This window comes from Gavia stellata, chromosome Z, assembly GCF_030936135.1.
Source record: "Gavia stellata isolate bGavSte3 chromosome Z, bGavSte3.hap2, whole genome shotgun sequence".
Taxonomy (NCBI): domain Eukaryota; kingdom Metazoa; phylum Chordata; class Aves; order Gaviiformes; family Gaviidae; genus Gavia; species Gavia stellata.
This window is the reverse complement of record NC_082637.1, coordinates 15,482,318-15,499,931: the sequence shown is the minus strand read 5'-3', so window position 1 is coordinate 15,499,931 and position 17,614 is coordinate 15,482,318. Positions and strand designations below refer to the sequence as shown.

At 37.7% G+C, this 17,614-nt stretch overlaps 1 protein-coding gene across 1 annotated transcript in view; it reads left to right on the top strand.

Moving 5' to 3' along the window:
- Positions 1-7,585: 7,585 nt before the first annotated feature.
- FYB1 (FYN binding protein 1) overlaps positions 7,586-17,614 on the top strand; it is a 43,363-nt gene continuing 33,334 nt past the window's right edge. Inside the window, 1 exon segment of the mRNA XM_059833678.1 lies at positions 7,586-8,705. Within this exon segment, the coding sequence (XP_059689661.1) occupies positions 7,586-8,705 (1,120 nt within the window).

The window sequence follows — 17,614 nt, the reverse complement described above, 5'->3', positions numbered from 1 at the left end:
GTTTTCAGATGGGAGTGCCCAACCTTTCAAACCGTTTCAGAGCACAGGACAACATTAGTAGATGAAAGATACCTTTAAAAGATGGACTAGCACTTAACAGCAGAGAAACTCAGGGAGGCTCTTTTTCGCCCCTTTTTTCTTTCCTCTGTTTTTGACAAATTTGTTTCCTAAGCAGCCACTTTTCCTGAAAGTACATGGGAACAGAAAATTGAATAAATACTCTGGTAAAAAAAAAGTACTTAAGGCTGCAGTCATAAAAGTTGCACATCAGAACAGTAAAACACCATTGCTATGCTGGTATTTAGATGCTGGTTTTGGTCTACACAGAGTCTGGAATGGCATACTTATACGTGAGAAGGCGTTATCATTTTTTATATTCTTGTCTTGCTTGAATATAATCTTGTGATTTCATTGCTGCTGCTATTGATTTTGTGAAAAATAAAATAGGCAAAATATCTATAAGCTGCTTTCAGGCTTGCAAGTCCTGTTCCTTAAAATATTAACTCCTTCAGATTCTTTCTTCACCTAAAAATAGCTAATTCCCCCAAATCACTCACAAACATCCTTCGCAGAAATAAGTGGGAAAAACAGACAGGATCGAGGTAGCTGTTGCAGCTGCAAGTGTAAAATGAAGCATATGGTAAACATTGCAGATGGGCAATTTGACAGCATTTTCACAGCATAAACAGTTATTTTCATTGTGTTGGTTGCAATTTATACTCTCAGCAGTGTTCTATCAGTTAGGGATATATTTATTTGTGTGTATTGGATGAAAGAGAAAACAGGAACTGTCTAGCATTCAGACTCACAAAGATGAGCTCGTTCTTTGATCGTTGCATGATTTGTCTAGTGCTAATACTGTGCGCAAACCCTTGCAGAGGTGTTTACCCATGCAAAATGACTATTTTGCTACAGTTAGCACCTTAAAACAGTCATGAAGACTGCCAGATGGAATAGCAAAAGTCACAATGTCTAATCTGACTTAATATTAATAATAAATCCTTCATCTTCAGTGATGATTGTTTATTTTCACAAATAAATATGATTTTATAAATAAAATACAGTGTTTAGCAGAATAAATAGCATAAAGAACTGCATTTCTCCCACTAAGGAAAAAACATTGCATTATGTAAAAAAAAAATAGTTATCATTGGCAAGTGGCAAATATAAAGCATGAGGCAGTGTTTTTAACTCAAATAAGCTCCATCCAGCACTCTAATAAGCTTCTGAACTAGCTAAGATAGAAGCGTTTGTAAAATTAAGCTGGAAATATCAAGCACTTCCAATGCTTTATTTTGACACCCAGAAATGTTTCAAAAAATACTAAGAAATTTGTGCAGAAGGTGAATTGATAGACTATGAGGAAGACTCAAACAACCTTTTATGAAGCTCAGAGATGCATAATTTTTCTTCTGCAATCTGATCCTTGTGCAGAGCTTCAGCAATTTCACAGAGCTGTATTTAGTAGAGGGCTCCGCCTTCATGGTTTGGATTTACCTTCAGCACAAACACAGGTTTAGAATTTCTTGTGAAGCTTATTTCCTCAATATTGGTTTTCCTATCCTGTATCATCCTTCAAAGTCTTTGATTTGTGTAATGAACTCACAGGCAGAAGGGCAGAAGAAATGTATGATCATAGTTTTTAAAAAAAAGATCTCCTCATAGAAAAAGCTTTAAAAATCTGGCCAGCAGAATCACTTAAGAACCTACTGGCAAAGGTAGGAGCAAGCAAACATGTTAGCTGCCACCTGATGAGTGGGAATGAGTGATTCTCGATGGTAGCAGGGGACTAGACTTGATGACTCAAGAGGTTGGTCCACTCTTGACTTTACGCTTGTAATTACCACACACATTTCATTAGCCATTATTCTGTAAAGACTCAAGCTTGTATGCACCAATACAGCTTCACAGAACTCCGCAATATGGGGTAAATGCAGTACTTTTAGATATCACATGGGGAATACTGCTGATGGCAGCAGCCGAACAGTCTGAACATATTTTAGTTCCCTTTTCCCCACCACTTCTTGCCTAATATCCTGAGTAGAGCAGTTTACTGATCATGATAACGAAACCCACAAGCAGGATTCTTATGCAAACCCTCGCTGAGAAGCAGAACTCCTTTTAGCAAACAGACCAGGCTGTTAAGGTGATACACTCGTGGATTGTCTCATTGAGGGAGCCAGTTTTTCTGCCTGTATCAAAATATTGGAAAGCTTTGGGGAATCCAGGTAAATTGTTGAACATGTTTGTCTTAGAAATAAATGTGCAGATTTCTAGGAGAAATAGAATCAGTAGAAGGCAGTACATATAACCTCATGTAACTGGAAATTGTAGTTGTAGATTTTACTTACAATTAGTTGTGGAGCTGAAAAGATGCCAAGCTGATGAAATGGACTTTTCTCTCTCAAAGTTTTGTGTTTGGTTCCCTGAAATTTTACAAAGAGCAGTCCTAATTTAAGTCACTTTTGCAATTTAAATAATAACAGAAATGGTATCACTTAAAGTCAATTATTTTTTAGTAATTGCTTTTGTGTTATTTGTGGCTGGTTGGTTTGTGAGTGGGGTAGTTTTTAATATACCATACTCTGGATTGAGATATCAGTGTATGTATTTTGTTTGTAGTGGGTCATGGGAAGTATTTTTCTTTCCAGCAGTGAGTCAGAATGGTAGTCAATGTCTTAAAACTGCACAAAATTTCCTTTCAAATCTTATGGGATCTTGAAATTCTAGAAATAAGTGTAGGGACTTCTCAGTGGCAGGGACTCAAGATTTTCTTCCTTGAGACTTGGAGCTGTTACATTAACTTTAGTGGAATAACCAGATCAAATCGAAGACGTTCATAAGGCAGTCACTGTATACACTATATACAGTGTTCTGAGTGAAGAGGGATCTGTCTCCTTCATTTCTGGGCAGACTCGCTAAAAAATTTACATTATTCTGAACCCTGTTGATTAGCATATAAGAAACATAATTTTCAAAGCCCAAATTATTAAGTATCATGAAACTCTGTGCTTTATATAAAACCACATTAAAAAAAAAATGGTAATCCTTTTTCAGAAAGGGATATAAGTTAGTCTGTTTTTATTGGATAGAAGATCTTGGTGAAAAACTGAAGCTGCCAGGCTTCTGTTGTTGAAGACTGCGTTGCCAATGGTTGATAGTTTTGACACAGACAGGTACCAAAAAGAAGCAAGAAAATAAAAGTAAAACTTCATGTTGAACTTTTCAGGACATAGGATGAAGAGATGAGCATGCATGGATGGATGGTTTGTCCTGGTGCATAGGCTATGACAGCAATAGTTTGGGACTAAGCTGAGATGTTATATGGCTGTTCTGGTCAAGCCCTATGCCTTCACTAGTCCTGGTCTCAAACTCACCTGGAGTGGATGAACTATATTGTCCTCTCATATTACTGCAATATGATGTAGTTGGTCTTATGATTAGGTGAAAGATGAGAAAAAGTGACAAAAGAGGGACAACAAAGGTGTAGAGGAATTCACAAGATACAGAATACAGTGTGATCAGGCTGGAACACTGGCTTGTCTAATTTTGACAACTGCATGTCCTCATGAGTGTGCTGGTTTTGTCTTGCTGGTGATAGAAGGATGCTTGAAACTATGCTCTCAGGGTAACATAGAGACTGCCAGCCTCCCACCAGGGAATCCCTTAGATTTCTGTCTATCCTCTCCATCCTAAAGGTCTGCCTTTCAAAAAAATTCCAGAGAGCAGAATAGCCTGCCTCTTCATTATTTAGTATCTGATGAGGGCTCATTTCTCTTGTATACCAACCACTGTATTAGCAAGTCTTTTTGTTTGGGCAGATGCAGTTTTTCTGCCTTCTTTTCATACTTCCGCTACATACATTTCATAGGTACAGAGTACTGCAACATCTTAACTCCACTTTCCAAATGCTGCACTCACTATTAGAGGGAGTCTTCTTTAACTAGTAATTATAACTAAACTCAAGGGGAGGAAAAGAAACTTGGAAATTATTTATCTCTTCTGGAAACTTCAAAGTTGCATAATGATAATTCTGAAGTCTCTCTATCTGGAAAAGGAAATACTCAAGCAAAAATTTATCACGAATTCAGAATGGCAGTAGCATCTTGTGCAAGCAGCTAAACTCCCTCAAATCCATTAACTTCAGTAAAATTTAAATCAGGCCTTTATAAAGGTGCCAAATAATTTTCAGACCTGTATTTTTCTATAAATTTCATATGTCATTTTCCTTGCCTTTCTTGTCCAGTTCCTTATTCCTTATATCCTCTCCATGGGTTAGAGCTCAATTCCCTTAGTGGTTATCAGCTTCTCTGGTTATTTTAGTGTCACAGAATTAATGAGTATACGCACTTTTCTTCTTAAAGGGATAGTTTTATAACTTTTATTTCATTACTTTCTAGCAAACTCATCAAGATATGATTCTGTTAAAAGATTACAAGTTTTTAAAAGGCCTGTTTAGACACTATAACTTGGGAATAGAAAGGAAAAAGTTACAGTTGAGAAGTGAAAAAATGGGGGGGGGTTCCTTTATAAATCAGATCTGCATGTGTTTTGAAGAATTGCACAACTCTTTGTACAGTTAACAGTTACATATATTTCATTTGCTTAATTAAGGATTGTATGCACATATATCTGCTATTCCTTTCATTGATCCTGTGTTACTGTTTGAAGAAAGAGCAACCACAAGGGGAAGTTGAAGTTAAATGATCTTTTGGCCTCACCAAGACAGGAAAGTAAATAATGAGAGCATATTTGTGTCAAAACAAAACAAATGTTTTTTGATCAGGCTGCTAGTTGAGACTGGAATATTCACAGTAAACTCAGGAAGAATACAGCTGGAACATTTATATTTCTTGTGTTCTCATTACACAGTACTTCTGTACAGAAATGTGCAGTTATTTTGTAAATAATGGAGAATTGCATTTGTTTACACTGAGGTGTTATGAAGATCTAGCTGTGGAAGAATTCTGTACAAATGTGTCTTGGTATCTGTGTGAGACTCTGTTGAAGGCAGTGGGAGGCTGGGAAAGCACTGCGTATACCAATCTCCTTGATGAATCTATGGCATGGGAACTAAAACCTGGGTATTGTTCTAGATTTGAGAAAACACATTTGAATAATGCAACCATCTCATATCAAAGCAAATGTTACCGTGCACCTTATGTGCTGCTTCCAGTTCAGATCAGAAGCTGAAAAGCCAAAATATGTCGCACTGAGTTTCCCAATAGCGTGCAAAGAGAAAGTTCAGAAAATAACCCAAGTACTTCTTGCATGAGAGTCCTCTGTCCCACACACACTTTGCACTTTAGAGGGGAATGGTAGGGTGAATTTAATCTCACTTCAGAATCTTTTCAAGTTCCTATTTCATGTTTTACAACCTATTATATATGCTAATGGGATAGGTAACTGCTGTAGCTTATGGGAATGGAAATACAGAAACTGTGGGGATTACTCCATGAGCAGGGCCACAAATAAAAGATTCTCTCTTTTTCCCATTTCCCCATCTGTCCACCTGGCTAGTCAGGCTGTGCATTAGAATCCACAATACGGCTTCTAGTATAACATAGCTTATGAAAGCAGGAACTGGTGACGTACATCAAAGAGAAGCAGAAAGATTTCATGGAGCTTCTTACTCTCTTCTGATTCTTAGTGTTACCACTGTAAGTAAATGAAAAAGGCTACATTGCTGAGTGTAAACCCTTCCACATGCCCAGGAGTCTTTTACTCTTGAAGAGCTTGTATGCATGATTAGGGCAAGGTTTGTTCACAGTATTGGGAAGTACAAAGTCAAAAGAGATCAGAGACAAAAGGCTTTGTTATTCTCTGGGCATTGCAATTAGCTTAACTTTCTGTTTAAGTGGGTAAAATCAGTGCTTTGTGAGGTATTGTGGGAGAAATCTTGAATAATTAGTGATACATATACATAGCTCTGCATTGTAATTGTGTGTGTGTGTGAGTGTATGTATGTGCGTCAGCCAGCAGCAGATGGCTTAAACCTGATAATCTCCATAGTAAATGTGTACTTCCTCCCTTCCCTATATGTGCAAAAGAGATAACAATATGGTGCTCTGGGGATAAGTTTCATATATGTCTATCGTGTTTTGGCTGCATTTATTGTAAGTAACTTTGTAGTACAATACAAACAGTTTGGAAAGACTGAATTTCTTGGTGATACTGAAAGACCGGGAAAGTTAACTTTAAGTTGCAGAAGTCACAGGTAAAACTATTCCAATGTAAGGAGCAATTTGTGTAATGTGATACAATCAAATGGAAGGCAAAAGGAGTAAAATCTCAATTTAGAAGCTGTTGTTAATGACGTAAAAAAATTACTGAACACCCAGTGAACTGTACTGAGTGAAGACATAGTTCATTCTTCAACCTCCTTTCTAAAATTTTTTTCAGACCCCTATTTATTGTGCTTTGTAGTGATATCCCTTTGTTTCCAAACAAATGATTCAGAGCCCTTCCTAGTTATAACATCCCTGCTTTATATCATTAGTCTTACATTTTAACTTCCACACACAAAACAGATACCTCTTAAACAAGTTGTGAATCAGATATGCCAGCGTATCTGCCATAGCTGCACCCCTGCTCCCACTGTTGGCTGGGAAAGGACTCCCTGCCACAGAGGGCTCCTGGAACTCAAAGGTGGCCCCAGCCCAGCGTAGTGGGACCAGCTCACTCTCCTTTGCCCCCATCCTTCACTGTGTTGTGTTTTGGTTGTACTGAATTAAAATGTATTGAGTTTTCGCTCTCAGCTCGTATTAAAGACCAGTCCTGAAAGTTAATAATAAGGCTGACCAGTCAAAACATTTGAATGAAGCTGGGTTTTATCCACTTGGAATTGTTCAACTTTTTTTTTTTCCAAAGAAATTAAGTATCGTTGATAGTATCTGGGTGTCTTGATTGTCATTTCTTCCTATTTTACTCCACATAGTTTCATTTTCCATCCACACATGCACAGTCTTTTTCAGATACAAAATGGAGAAGAGAAACAAGGACAAAGCAAGGGCAGGGAGAGCATCAGGGAAGAAAATTGCTGAGAAGGGAAAGAAAAACTGACACACATCCCCCAAACCAGAAGAATTTCTGTCTTCACAAAGGAACCTGAAGTTCTCCAAAGTGTTGGCAGGAATAGCACTAGTCTGATACATAATCCAGGTTCTAGTACAGTCTGTGCTTCTCACTGCAGGATACTCATATTTTTAGGGATACATTAATTTTAAGCAGTATGTATTTTCTTATATTTGTTAGGTGTTCAGTTGCCAGTTCCAGAAATAAAGAGTAATTATAGTATGTCCAAAAGGAGCTGCATGACCACTCTCCAAAGGCAGTACCTGCACTGAAAATTTTAAAAGATTGTATAACCACAGCAAAGATATAACAAAATGCTCAGCTTCTCTAACCCTACAGGAAGATGTGCTACAATATCTCCACAGCCAATCAGCAGTACTACAAGCCTCAGACCAGGAAACTCTTTAAAGTACAGTATGTGTGAACATTGCAACAGGGACTTTCTCATTGCTGGTCTTTCTTTTTCTTTTTTTTATGCTTGTAGGATGGCAAGACAGATGTGAAGTCACTCATGGCGAAATTTAATACGGGTAACAGTCCCACAGAGGATGTTTCTGGTAACAGTCGACCCTTCAAAGTCCCAGGACAACTTATCCATACAGGATTGCAGACGAGGAAAGCAGCACTTGAGAAATTTGGAAGTCAAGGAAATGCAACTCTTCCTTCGGGACCCAGTACCTTTCATAAACCTGTTCATCCTAAGCCTCCTCTGGTTGTCAAGCCTTCAACCGATGATAAAACAGAGAAGGATCCAAAGCCCCCATATTTGAAACCAGTGGCACAAAGATTTGGGGTTCAGCTTCAGGCAACTAACAGAGAAAATGATGGAAAAGCTGCATGCACTAAACCCCCCACCAAAACCAGTGACGTGGCAAAAGAAGAGCCAAAGCCTCTGTATCCAAAACTTGCTGGGAACAAGTTCCTTAACTCTGCTCCCCATGAGAAAGAAAAAAATCCTCTGGGAACAAAACCAAAATCAAATTTTGCACCACAGGAGTGTGAGGCAAAACCAGCATTTTCAAAAGTAACTGGAGTTAAGGAAAAGTACATGTCTGCAACACGAGAAAATGAGCCCAAACCTCCTTTCTCTAAACCACCTCTTGCACAGAAACCTTCTCTAAACCATGAGATCTCCCACAACGAAGACACTTCTAATAAAAATGTTTTTCTGCAAAAAGGACTATCAGGCCCTAGACCAAATATGCACTCATTTAAAGCAGCAAAGGAAATGGATGAAAATAGTAACTGTGGTGCAGAAGCTGCAGGCAGTCATTTTTCTAACATGGTTCTGAAGCCTACTGGCCACTGGTCCAGCTCATCTCAAGGCACCCTCAAAAATGTGGAGGAGAAGACTGAAGAAAAGGGAATGAGTGCTGCCAAGAACATCTTTGTCAACAAAATCACTCAGGAAGAATCAGGTTCTTCTTCTAAACTCCATAAGACAAACACAGCGCTTGCTTCAGGAAGGCCAACAGGTGGATCACAAGAAAAAGAGGATGAGGACAGGAGCTCAGGAACCCCAAGGCGGAAAGCCTTGCCCCCGCTGTTCAAGCTGGGCCAGCCCCCGCAGAAGCCCAGCCGACCCCCCATCGTGGACTTGGAAAGGTTCCAGAAAAGCAGCCCAAAAGACAGTGAGTCCCCTCTGTTCTTGCTTTCACGGGTATTGGCTTTTTCATGCGTTTACTACCCGATTCATTTCAGGTGGAAATCCCTCTTCTGTTCAGAAATAACATGAGATTTGTGCATCAGACAATCCCTTAAAGCTTTAACCTGTGCTTGCGTGTCTTTCATACAGGACAGAAATTAAAATTATATTCTCCCTCCCGCAGCGATAAAGTGTAGGATGAATGCTTTCTGTATTGGGTTTATTTGTTTTTCAAAACTACTTAGATGTAGCTATAACTTGTGTCAGTGAGTTTAAGTATTTTTCTCAACAGACATTTAAGTCCTGCCTTCCTATAAATGAGATGTTGATGTTGTGTGTCCTGTTCTCAACAGTAACTTCCTGGGCACAGCTTGAGGGCCACCAAAATTATGTACTACAACCTGTAGTAACCACACTTTTTTTTTTTTCTTTTTTGCCTTTCACAATGACTAATCACACCATGACCCTATAAGTTGCTGTATTTTAAAGATTTTTTAGAAAGTTGAACACTTCGAACACTATGCAAAATTACAGAATTACAAAATTAAGTTCCTACATGGAGCTGCATCAATTTTATACCCAGATCTGAATGCAGGCTCCAAAAACATCTCCTGGAATTAGTGTTTTCTGTTAGGTTTGCATGACTTCAGTAGTGTGGCAGTTAGTAGGACCTGAGGCTCTGCCTCGCTCTTTTTGTAAAGAACCAAGCCTCTGAAGTTTCTGATGGTGGTAATCCAGGCATGAATATTAAGGTTTGTCACTAGGTTTCTGTAAAATCTGAGATGGTCTTGTGTGTGATGAGAGCTTCTGTAAATACATTTGAAATATCTGGGAGGACACAAATCCCTGTGAAAAAAGGAAATTGCTGTGACTCCACTCCTGCAAAGAGTTCTGCCTCAACAGTTTCCTTTCACAGCATGAAACAAGTTCCAGCAACACTATAAGCTGTTTCTGAGGGACTCAGAATATGCCCTTGAAAATCTCATGTAAAAATGTAGTTTCATGAAGTTAGACCCACATATCCACTGTCACCTCCTTGAAAGAGAGATCAGTTTTGCAGAGATTCTGAATGTCTCCCTTAAATCACCTGTATTTCAAACTTTTGGGTTAAAGTTTTCCCCCAAAGCCTTTAGCCAGTATTTCACAATTCTGAAAAGTTAAAATTAACCACTCCAGTTGGAATGGGTGATGCCAATTGACACATTTCTATCAGAAGTTTTACAGTAGCTGAAGGAGGCTTTCTCTTTTTTCTTATAGCACCAGGTGCTAGGAACTATGACTGCATAAGAAATTCTGATCATATTTTAAAATCAAAGTTTTAAGTTGTATGGGTCCAGAGGAAAGCTGTTCTTGATCTCAGTGCATGAGAGAAACAAGGACAAAAATAAAAATTTATTATTGTGTTAAATTTTTTTTTCCTTTTTTTTTTTCTTAATGTACTGCTGTCTGCATTGACTTCAGGAAGCAAAGAATGTATTCAATCCTTACATACATTTTTTTATCTCAAGTAATTTTAACCAGTTATGTCCTGCAACTAACTGCGTCAGGTGATACACACAGCTAAGTAATTTCTGATAATGAGGGGCATTTCACCTACGTTAGTGGGCCTTAACCATCTCTCTTAGATTTAATTAAACAGATCAAATTTAAACCTTTACATTTTCAGTGTAGTCAGTGAGAAGGGGAGATGCCCAGCGGTGAGATTCAGAGTGTTAAAGTTAGATGCCTAATGTAGCTGACGATAAATGCCCTGAATAACTCCACACTGTGCATGTGCAGTACATCAGGTACATTCATGTAATTTAATTCATACAAAATTTGTCCTTGTGCCTTCTATATTTAGAATACAATATGGCTTGCACTTCAGCAATTTTGAATGCACATGAGACTGACCTTCCTGAGACAGAAGACATTCATAGGGGTTATGACCGTTGAAGGGGAAAAGCTCAGAGCTGACTTTCTCTAAAGAAAGCCACACTGAAAACACAGAGTGTACATGCAACTACATATTCTGTTATTACTAATTCCACTCAAAAATTAGGAGTGTATCAGTAACATAATATGTACTTTCTTGACAGCTGCTACATTCTGATTTTCCTGTGTCAACCTACAGTTGTGGAAATGTTCTCACAAATCCATGATCAGGGCCAGATCCTCAACTGGTGTAAATTTGTGTATCTCTTTAAAACAAATATGCCAATATCCAACACTCTGAGCAGCTGCCCCTTCTTCATAAAGCACTGTTCAGCATGACTGGCTTTACTCAAGTGACCAGATCAGTCTCAAAATGGAAAGGCAGCATTTTCAGCAAATGACACCAGCAAATGTTTTGATTAAACAAAAGCAATAAGAGCTTTGCTAACGAGAACTTTGAGAAGTCCTGACAAAGGCTGGAAACACTCAAAACTGCAATTAATTTTTTAAAACTACATTTTTTAGTTTATTTTTAAGTAATTAATGGAGGAATTATTTTACTATTTTTTTGTTTTTTATTCAATTTTTTTTTTCCTGGCTCCCATGCATTTAGAGACACAAAGTATTTTTTCATCCTTTTTTTAAAACTGAGGATTTGAAATATTTGTCCTATACATTTAAAATGAATACTGTGAACAGGGCCATAAGGATAATACCAGAACTTTTGCTAGAAGGAGAATCTCCAGTTGTCACTAATCAGCACTAGTGCAGCCACCAGCCTGGATGAGTTGCATTGGGAACATGAGCTAAGGATGGAGCTGCTGTGCTGGTACAGGCTGTTCTCCAAACATGTTGCAAAATACACACCCAGCTAAGTAGAAATGAAGGGTCAGACATGGTCTTCTCTACTTCACAGTCTTTGGGTCAGGGCAAGACTGAAAGATTTAAAAACCACATCAATACGAAGCTGTTCATAGTGGCCGTGAACATCAGCCTTCCCCTGTAGAGCTGGCATGTAGACCTTGATGTTCTCCTTGGCTTTAATTAATGCAGCTCATTTCTTTGTGGCCAAAACTGTCCATAGAACAGTTCTGGTGGAATGACCAAGTGTTCTAGAGTGAACCCTGAACAAACTCGTTTTCAGCTCGACAAAGTTAATTCATCGCTGCTGGGTCTCTTGGTACATTAAACTCGAATGACAAAACCTACCTGCTTTGGAAAGGCAGTTTAACTGAATTGTTTTCTTTTTTTTTTTTAAACTGTCATTTCAAGAATCAAAGTCATGTCAGGAAGATGCCACCCCCACAGCACAAATTCTTCCTGCTCATTACTTTGTCCTGATAAACAGCATCTTGCCATAGTTGCTTAATTTGCTGCTGTGATTCAGGTGCTGAGTAAAAAGAAGACTAAGCAAATGGAAATGGTTTTCCCATCCAACAAAGCTTTCCGAGATCTAACCTTTGGGGGTTTTGATCTGTATTAGGGCAAGAGTTAGGATTTGTGTTGTCCTTTGAGAAGAGAAAACTCCACACATGGCGGTTGTTATACTTGTGTTAGGGGCATGTGCCTGATTTACAGATTACAAGAAAATTCTGATTTACAGAATAAAAGAAAACCTTGTATTGCCTGATTTAAAGCAGGAGTTTGAACTTCGCTTTCTCAGAAGTATCAGTTCGACCCTTTTTCTTTGGTTGTTATCCTTTCCCATGAAAGCTGCTTTACGGTTTTTTCATGATCAAGTATTCACTGGCCATGAAATAACTTTAAACGTTAGAGGCTGAAGGGCTTACCTTAGTTGCAACAGTCTTAGTCACCTGTGGAAGAAGGATTTAAACTGTCCACCATGCCTGTATGAATACTAAGGGATGCTGATTTGGTGTTGGCCTTGCTTTAGATTGGAAATTTTCACCTGGTCCTGAAAAACTTTTCTTGATAAAACTTCTGTAGATACAAGTGTCTTGCTGAGGGAGGTTTGACTATTGATGCATTACTGTTTTCCAGTGAAGGCAGGCTTTAAGAAATTCCTGTCTGGGCCTGTGAATACATGGCAGTCTGGTAAATTCCTGTGTTATGTCCTATTACAGCAATTTTCCCTGAGAGTAGATCGTATTTACGTCAGCTCAGAATCAATGAGATGCATGTGCTTTCTAGATTCAGAAAGTAATACTAATGATACTGTTTTATAATAAATACCCAAAGTGCAAACAGGACTTTGTTAGAAAAAAGAAGAGAGGCAAAGTAATTTTGCTGACAGCTTTCCATGTGAGGCCACAACTGTACTGCTGCTTTCAGAGGAGAGCTGCACCTGGGCTGACCTCAGTGGGATTGTGCATGTACAGATGGCCACCCACATAAAGTCAGTTGAAGGCTCAAAGTCCCTAGGGCTCTAAACACCTCTGAACACCTTATGAATGATCAACACTGGGGCTTCAGCTAGGGAGAGTATTTTGAACAGTATTGGGGGAAACAAAAGGAAACTGTACAGAATCTAGGAGAAAAGAAGACATGTAAGAAAATTCTCATGATTTATAATTTGGGTTATCATTATGTCTACAGCCCTTGTTGAGGTTCTGTTCTGTGATGGTTTGTGTACCCGCACAGTGCCACAGCTATTTGAGTTGGGTAAGTCAACCAGAGGAACAGGAGGAATTAAAATTTGACGTGCATTGTCAAAGTTATCACAACACCCTTTCAGCAAAGTAGCTAAAAATCAAGCACCACTCCCGAGAACAGTAAGTGTCTTAACTGTCTTTGCAAAGACCCTTAGAACCAGAAAGTTGTTGCTCTTACTTGATGGCAAGATGAAACAGCACCTTCCAAAGTTATAAAGAATAGGGGATTTTTTTGTCACAGGATGTCACAGCTGTTTACTGCAGAATCTGGACTTAAAAGGTCAATGTAGGTTTTCTTTTCTTACCTCAGTGCTAGACTGGATAAAGTTATGCAACAGCTCAGTATTAAGGTGTAAGGGGATAAAAAGAATTGTAACTGGAGCCAAATCATCTGTTTCTAAGACAGATGAAACTAAAAGTAGGTGATGTTATCAAACAATACTGTTCAGGGTGGGGTGGGGTAGCTGTGTGTAATTATGTGACGCCTCTGTTTGCACAAGTGAACTATAGCACACCATAAAACCCTGTACAGCTCAAGAAAACGTCAAAATTATCATTTCAGAAGAGCACAATAATTATGTGCAAAATAATGCCTGAACTTTGCTATACATAGCTAAAATGTTGACTTTCAAGTGATATAAAAATGTGCTGAAGTGAGACTATTTGTGGGAATTTGAAGAACCTTCAAGACTTTTTACTAGTCTTTTATTAGATTTCATAATGTTGATATCTATTATTACTGGTCCCCCATACATTTAACTGAAAACTATGGAAGTGAAGTTGAAATTATGATTACACAGTTCTGTCAAGAACTTAACTTTGCAGGATCTGCTTGAAAGCAACTACAAAATCTGGATGAGTAGTTGTATGTAGTTTTTAGTGGAAATGAATGTAAAAGCTTTTCAGCTTTCCTCTAGGGTCATTCCTCTCTCTCCGTCTCTGAAAGTGAGAGAACCTAAATGATTCTTCTTTCAGCAGCATTATACTGAAATATTTTACACCTCTGAGAAACAGGAGAATGAATTTTTGAAGTCCTTGAGGAAGAATAAGGTCAGTTTCAAAAAAGAGGTTTGAATTCCTTTCTAATTTCAATTTTTTTTTTTTTTTTGCCATCTTTCAATAGTTCAACCTGTAAGTTCCAAAAGACGAGTTGAATTAAATTTCCCTTAGTCTTTTTGCTTACATCTTCATTCTCCAGCTATAATTACATGCACCTTAGTTACAGGATATGCATGTAACACTAAATTTTTCAATAAGCAAAGAGTGGACACATGCTTTCAGTCTGCTTCAGTCAGAGAGAAAATTTTTCAGATTTTTTAAGAGCCTCCACAGCAAAGAATATTAATGCTATGGAGGAAACTCTGCCACACTGAAGGTTTTGGAGCATTACCTTTAATTGGTCAAAGATTCACCATATAATTCTGCTAAAATGTGTGGATAAGACTACAAATTAAACTGCTAGTATGGCTAACAGCACTGAAAAAGATAAATCACTGCAATTTAAAAATGAATGCAACCATACTGATAGAAATATGAATGAGACAAGTTATTTATCTGCCTAAGGAAATAGATAAATCTAATCCAAGCTATAGATAAAATAAGTCTTGAGAGAAACCAACATTTTGTATTTCCCTGCAAAAGATTGTTCTGGGTACAACTTGCTGTTGCTGTGCATTAGGAAGCAAAAGTACACAAAAAGTATTGCAAATTAGTATTTAAACTCATTGCCCTTGATTATTTCCTGAGCCACAATAGTCTGCAATATCTTCCAAATAACTTAATGTATGTTACTAGTTAAAAAGGAATAAAATTTATCCATCAACAAACCACCAGAGGACAGTTCTCAGTTGTGAATTGTCATAGCTTCCGCAATTGGCACATTCATAGATCTTCCCCTAAATATCTCCATTTTTGTTTGCTAGGCCTTACGTGGCACACTTATTCCCTTCCAGATGATCTGATTCTAGTAAAATTAACAGTAAGATATAGGTTGTTTATATCATAGCATGGAGGCACAGAAATATGTTTTTCTCATGTATACACTTCTTATAGTCTACATATGAATTCTAGAGTCATTCCTGCAGTTGACTATGCTAAATCCTACTGAGTCAGCTATAATCATTCCTGAGCGGAGACTTCCAAATCTAAGATGCAGAATTTAGGACTCAAGATAAACCATGCAAATACACCTGTTAATCCTGTTGAGTAAGCCTAAACAAACACTTACTACCAATTCCAAATACACATTGACGTGCAGTTTGAATTGTTTTGAGGTGACTTCTGTTTTGAATGAAAGTGTATGCCTAACATATTCTCTCAGTAACATCCTCTCAATAGGTCTGGACTTCTGCAAAGGGCTGAATGAAACACATGATGTGTTATGCTATGTTAGAAACCAGTGTCCACCCTCCAGTAGGGTCAGTGCTGGATGGGTTTAACACAATGATTTGGGATTACACCACATACAAAAGGAGTCTTTGTGAAGGAGTATTGAGAACACCAGTTAGAAAGGAGAATTTATAAGGAGGAAAAAACCAGACAGTTACTGCTTTATCATGGAAGGGGACAGAAAGGAAATTGCTAGAGAAAAAAATGGTAAAACTGATGGAACTGAGTAATTCTCTCTGCTTAATTATGTTTCCTTGTTTTAGACTTTGAAATCTTGTTATTTCCTACACCTATTTTGATTCACATGAAGAAACACTTTTGATGAACCTTCATCATCTGGTTGCATCACATGAGTCACAGTACACAAGTAGCTCTGCTGTACCAAAGCTGCGAGTATTCTGAAACCTGTCCATATCCCAGAAAATAATGTGAATACAAATTCAGAAATAGTGTGGCCAGCAGGAGTAGGGAAGTGATCGTGCCCCTGTACTCAGCACTGGTGAGGCCGCACCTCGAATCCTGTGTTCAGTTTTGGGCCCCTCAGTACAAGAAGGACATTAGCCAACCCCAAAAAAATGCTTTGTAGTCTGTTTACTCATAATTGCAAGAACATTTGGCATATACTTCTCATATATTTGAAGTTTGATATGTACTGAAATTTCTCTGTGAGCTGGGAAGTCTTAATTTCTCTGTACTGTTTCAATAATACGTCCTTAGTGGCCCACAGATGTAAAACCTATGCAGCATGCATAAGGTTCGAATTTGAGACAATAAATACAATACTGGAGCAAGTATTTCCATCTTTTTATTTCCTAGACCTACTTTGGTTCAGAGGAAGAAACACTTTTAATGAAATCTTTGACATTTGGTTGCATTACATGGGTAACAACGCACAAGTTAATAAGTTGACTAATTAAGTTAGTCATCCAAACAGTTCATTATAGGAAACAGCCAGTCATTCCTGAAAGCTTTGATCTTAATTATTAAATACTAAAGTAAATATTCAATACTAATAGAAACAAACAAAATACTAAGCATTTCATAATAAAGATGTTAGAATGCTTTTGAAACAGTATACTACCAATTAATTTTATCCTAAAATGTTCATTTTATTAATGAACATTTCTGAGGTCATTGGTTTCCACTTGAAACTGAACCCTCTTAAAATGTGTGTATTTGGAACAATGATGTTTGTTTTTCACAGATCGTGAAGAGAAAATGTGCAAAACCCCACTATTTAAATGCAAGACTGTTGCATGGCAATTTTTTAGGCAACTGTTGTTTTACATATCAGTGTTTATACTCCTATGATTAATTTTTAACTAGAATTGCATATACATTGCATGTATAATGTAATTATTTTTCAGATTGAATAATAGGATTTTGATATTATCAACCCCTTCATGAATTTGATGGTTTGGGAAATAAATAGTTGCATTTTAAATAAATTTCTTCCAGTACGTTTTCTTTTGCTTGCCTTTGCATCATTGTACACATTTTCTTTTGCCTTTTCTTTCAAATACAAATGATTTACCAAAGATTTATTTTAAACTATTGCTATCTTACATGTCCTCCATCTCTGAATGCTTCCAATTACCGTTCTTTTTTCTTGCCTATGAAATGATACCATACAATATAAAATTAATTGGCTCAGGTTTATAATTTTTTCTTATTAAAAAAGAAGTAATAATTAAGGGGTTTTATCAGACAATGGAAAAGTTCACCTATAGTTCAACTGGGGATTAATTTTTTGTTCCCCTTTAGATAAGGATAGGCTTCTGTGTATGATCACGCATCTGTAGTTTGAAATCACTTTCCTTATGCCAGTCAGCACTGCCCAGATGAAGCCTTCTGAATATCTAACCTCATATTTAGTCACGATAAGGCTCAGTCCTGCAAGCTTTTACATACCAAAGTACTTCGGATCAAATCTGTGGGTTTTCTTTTGGGAGTAAGATTACGTGCATGCTTAACATATTTC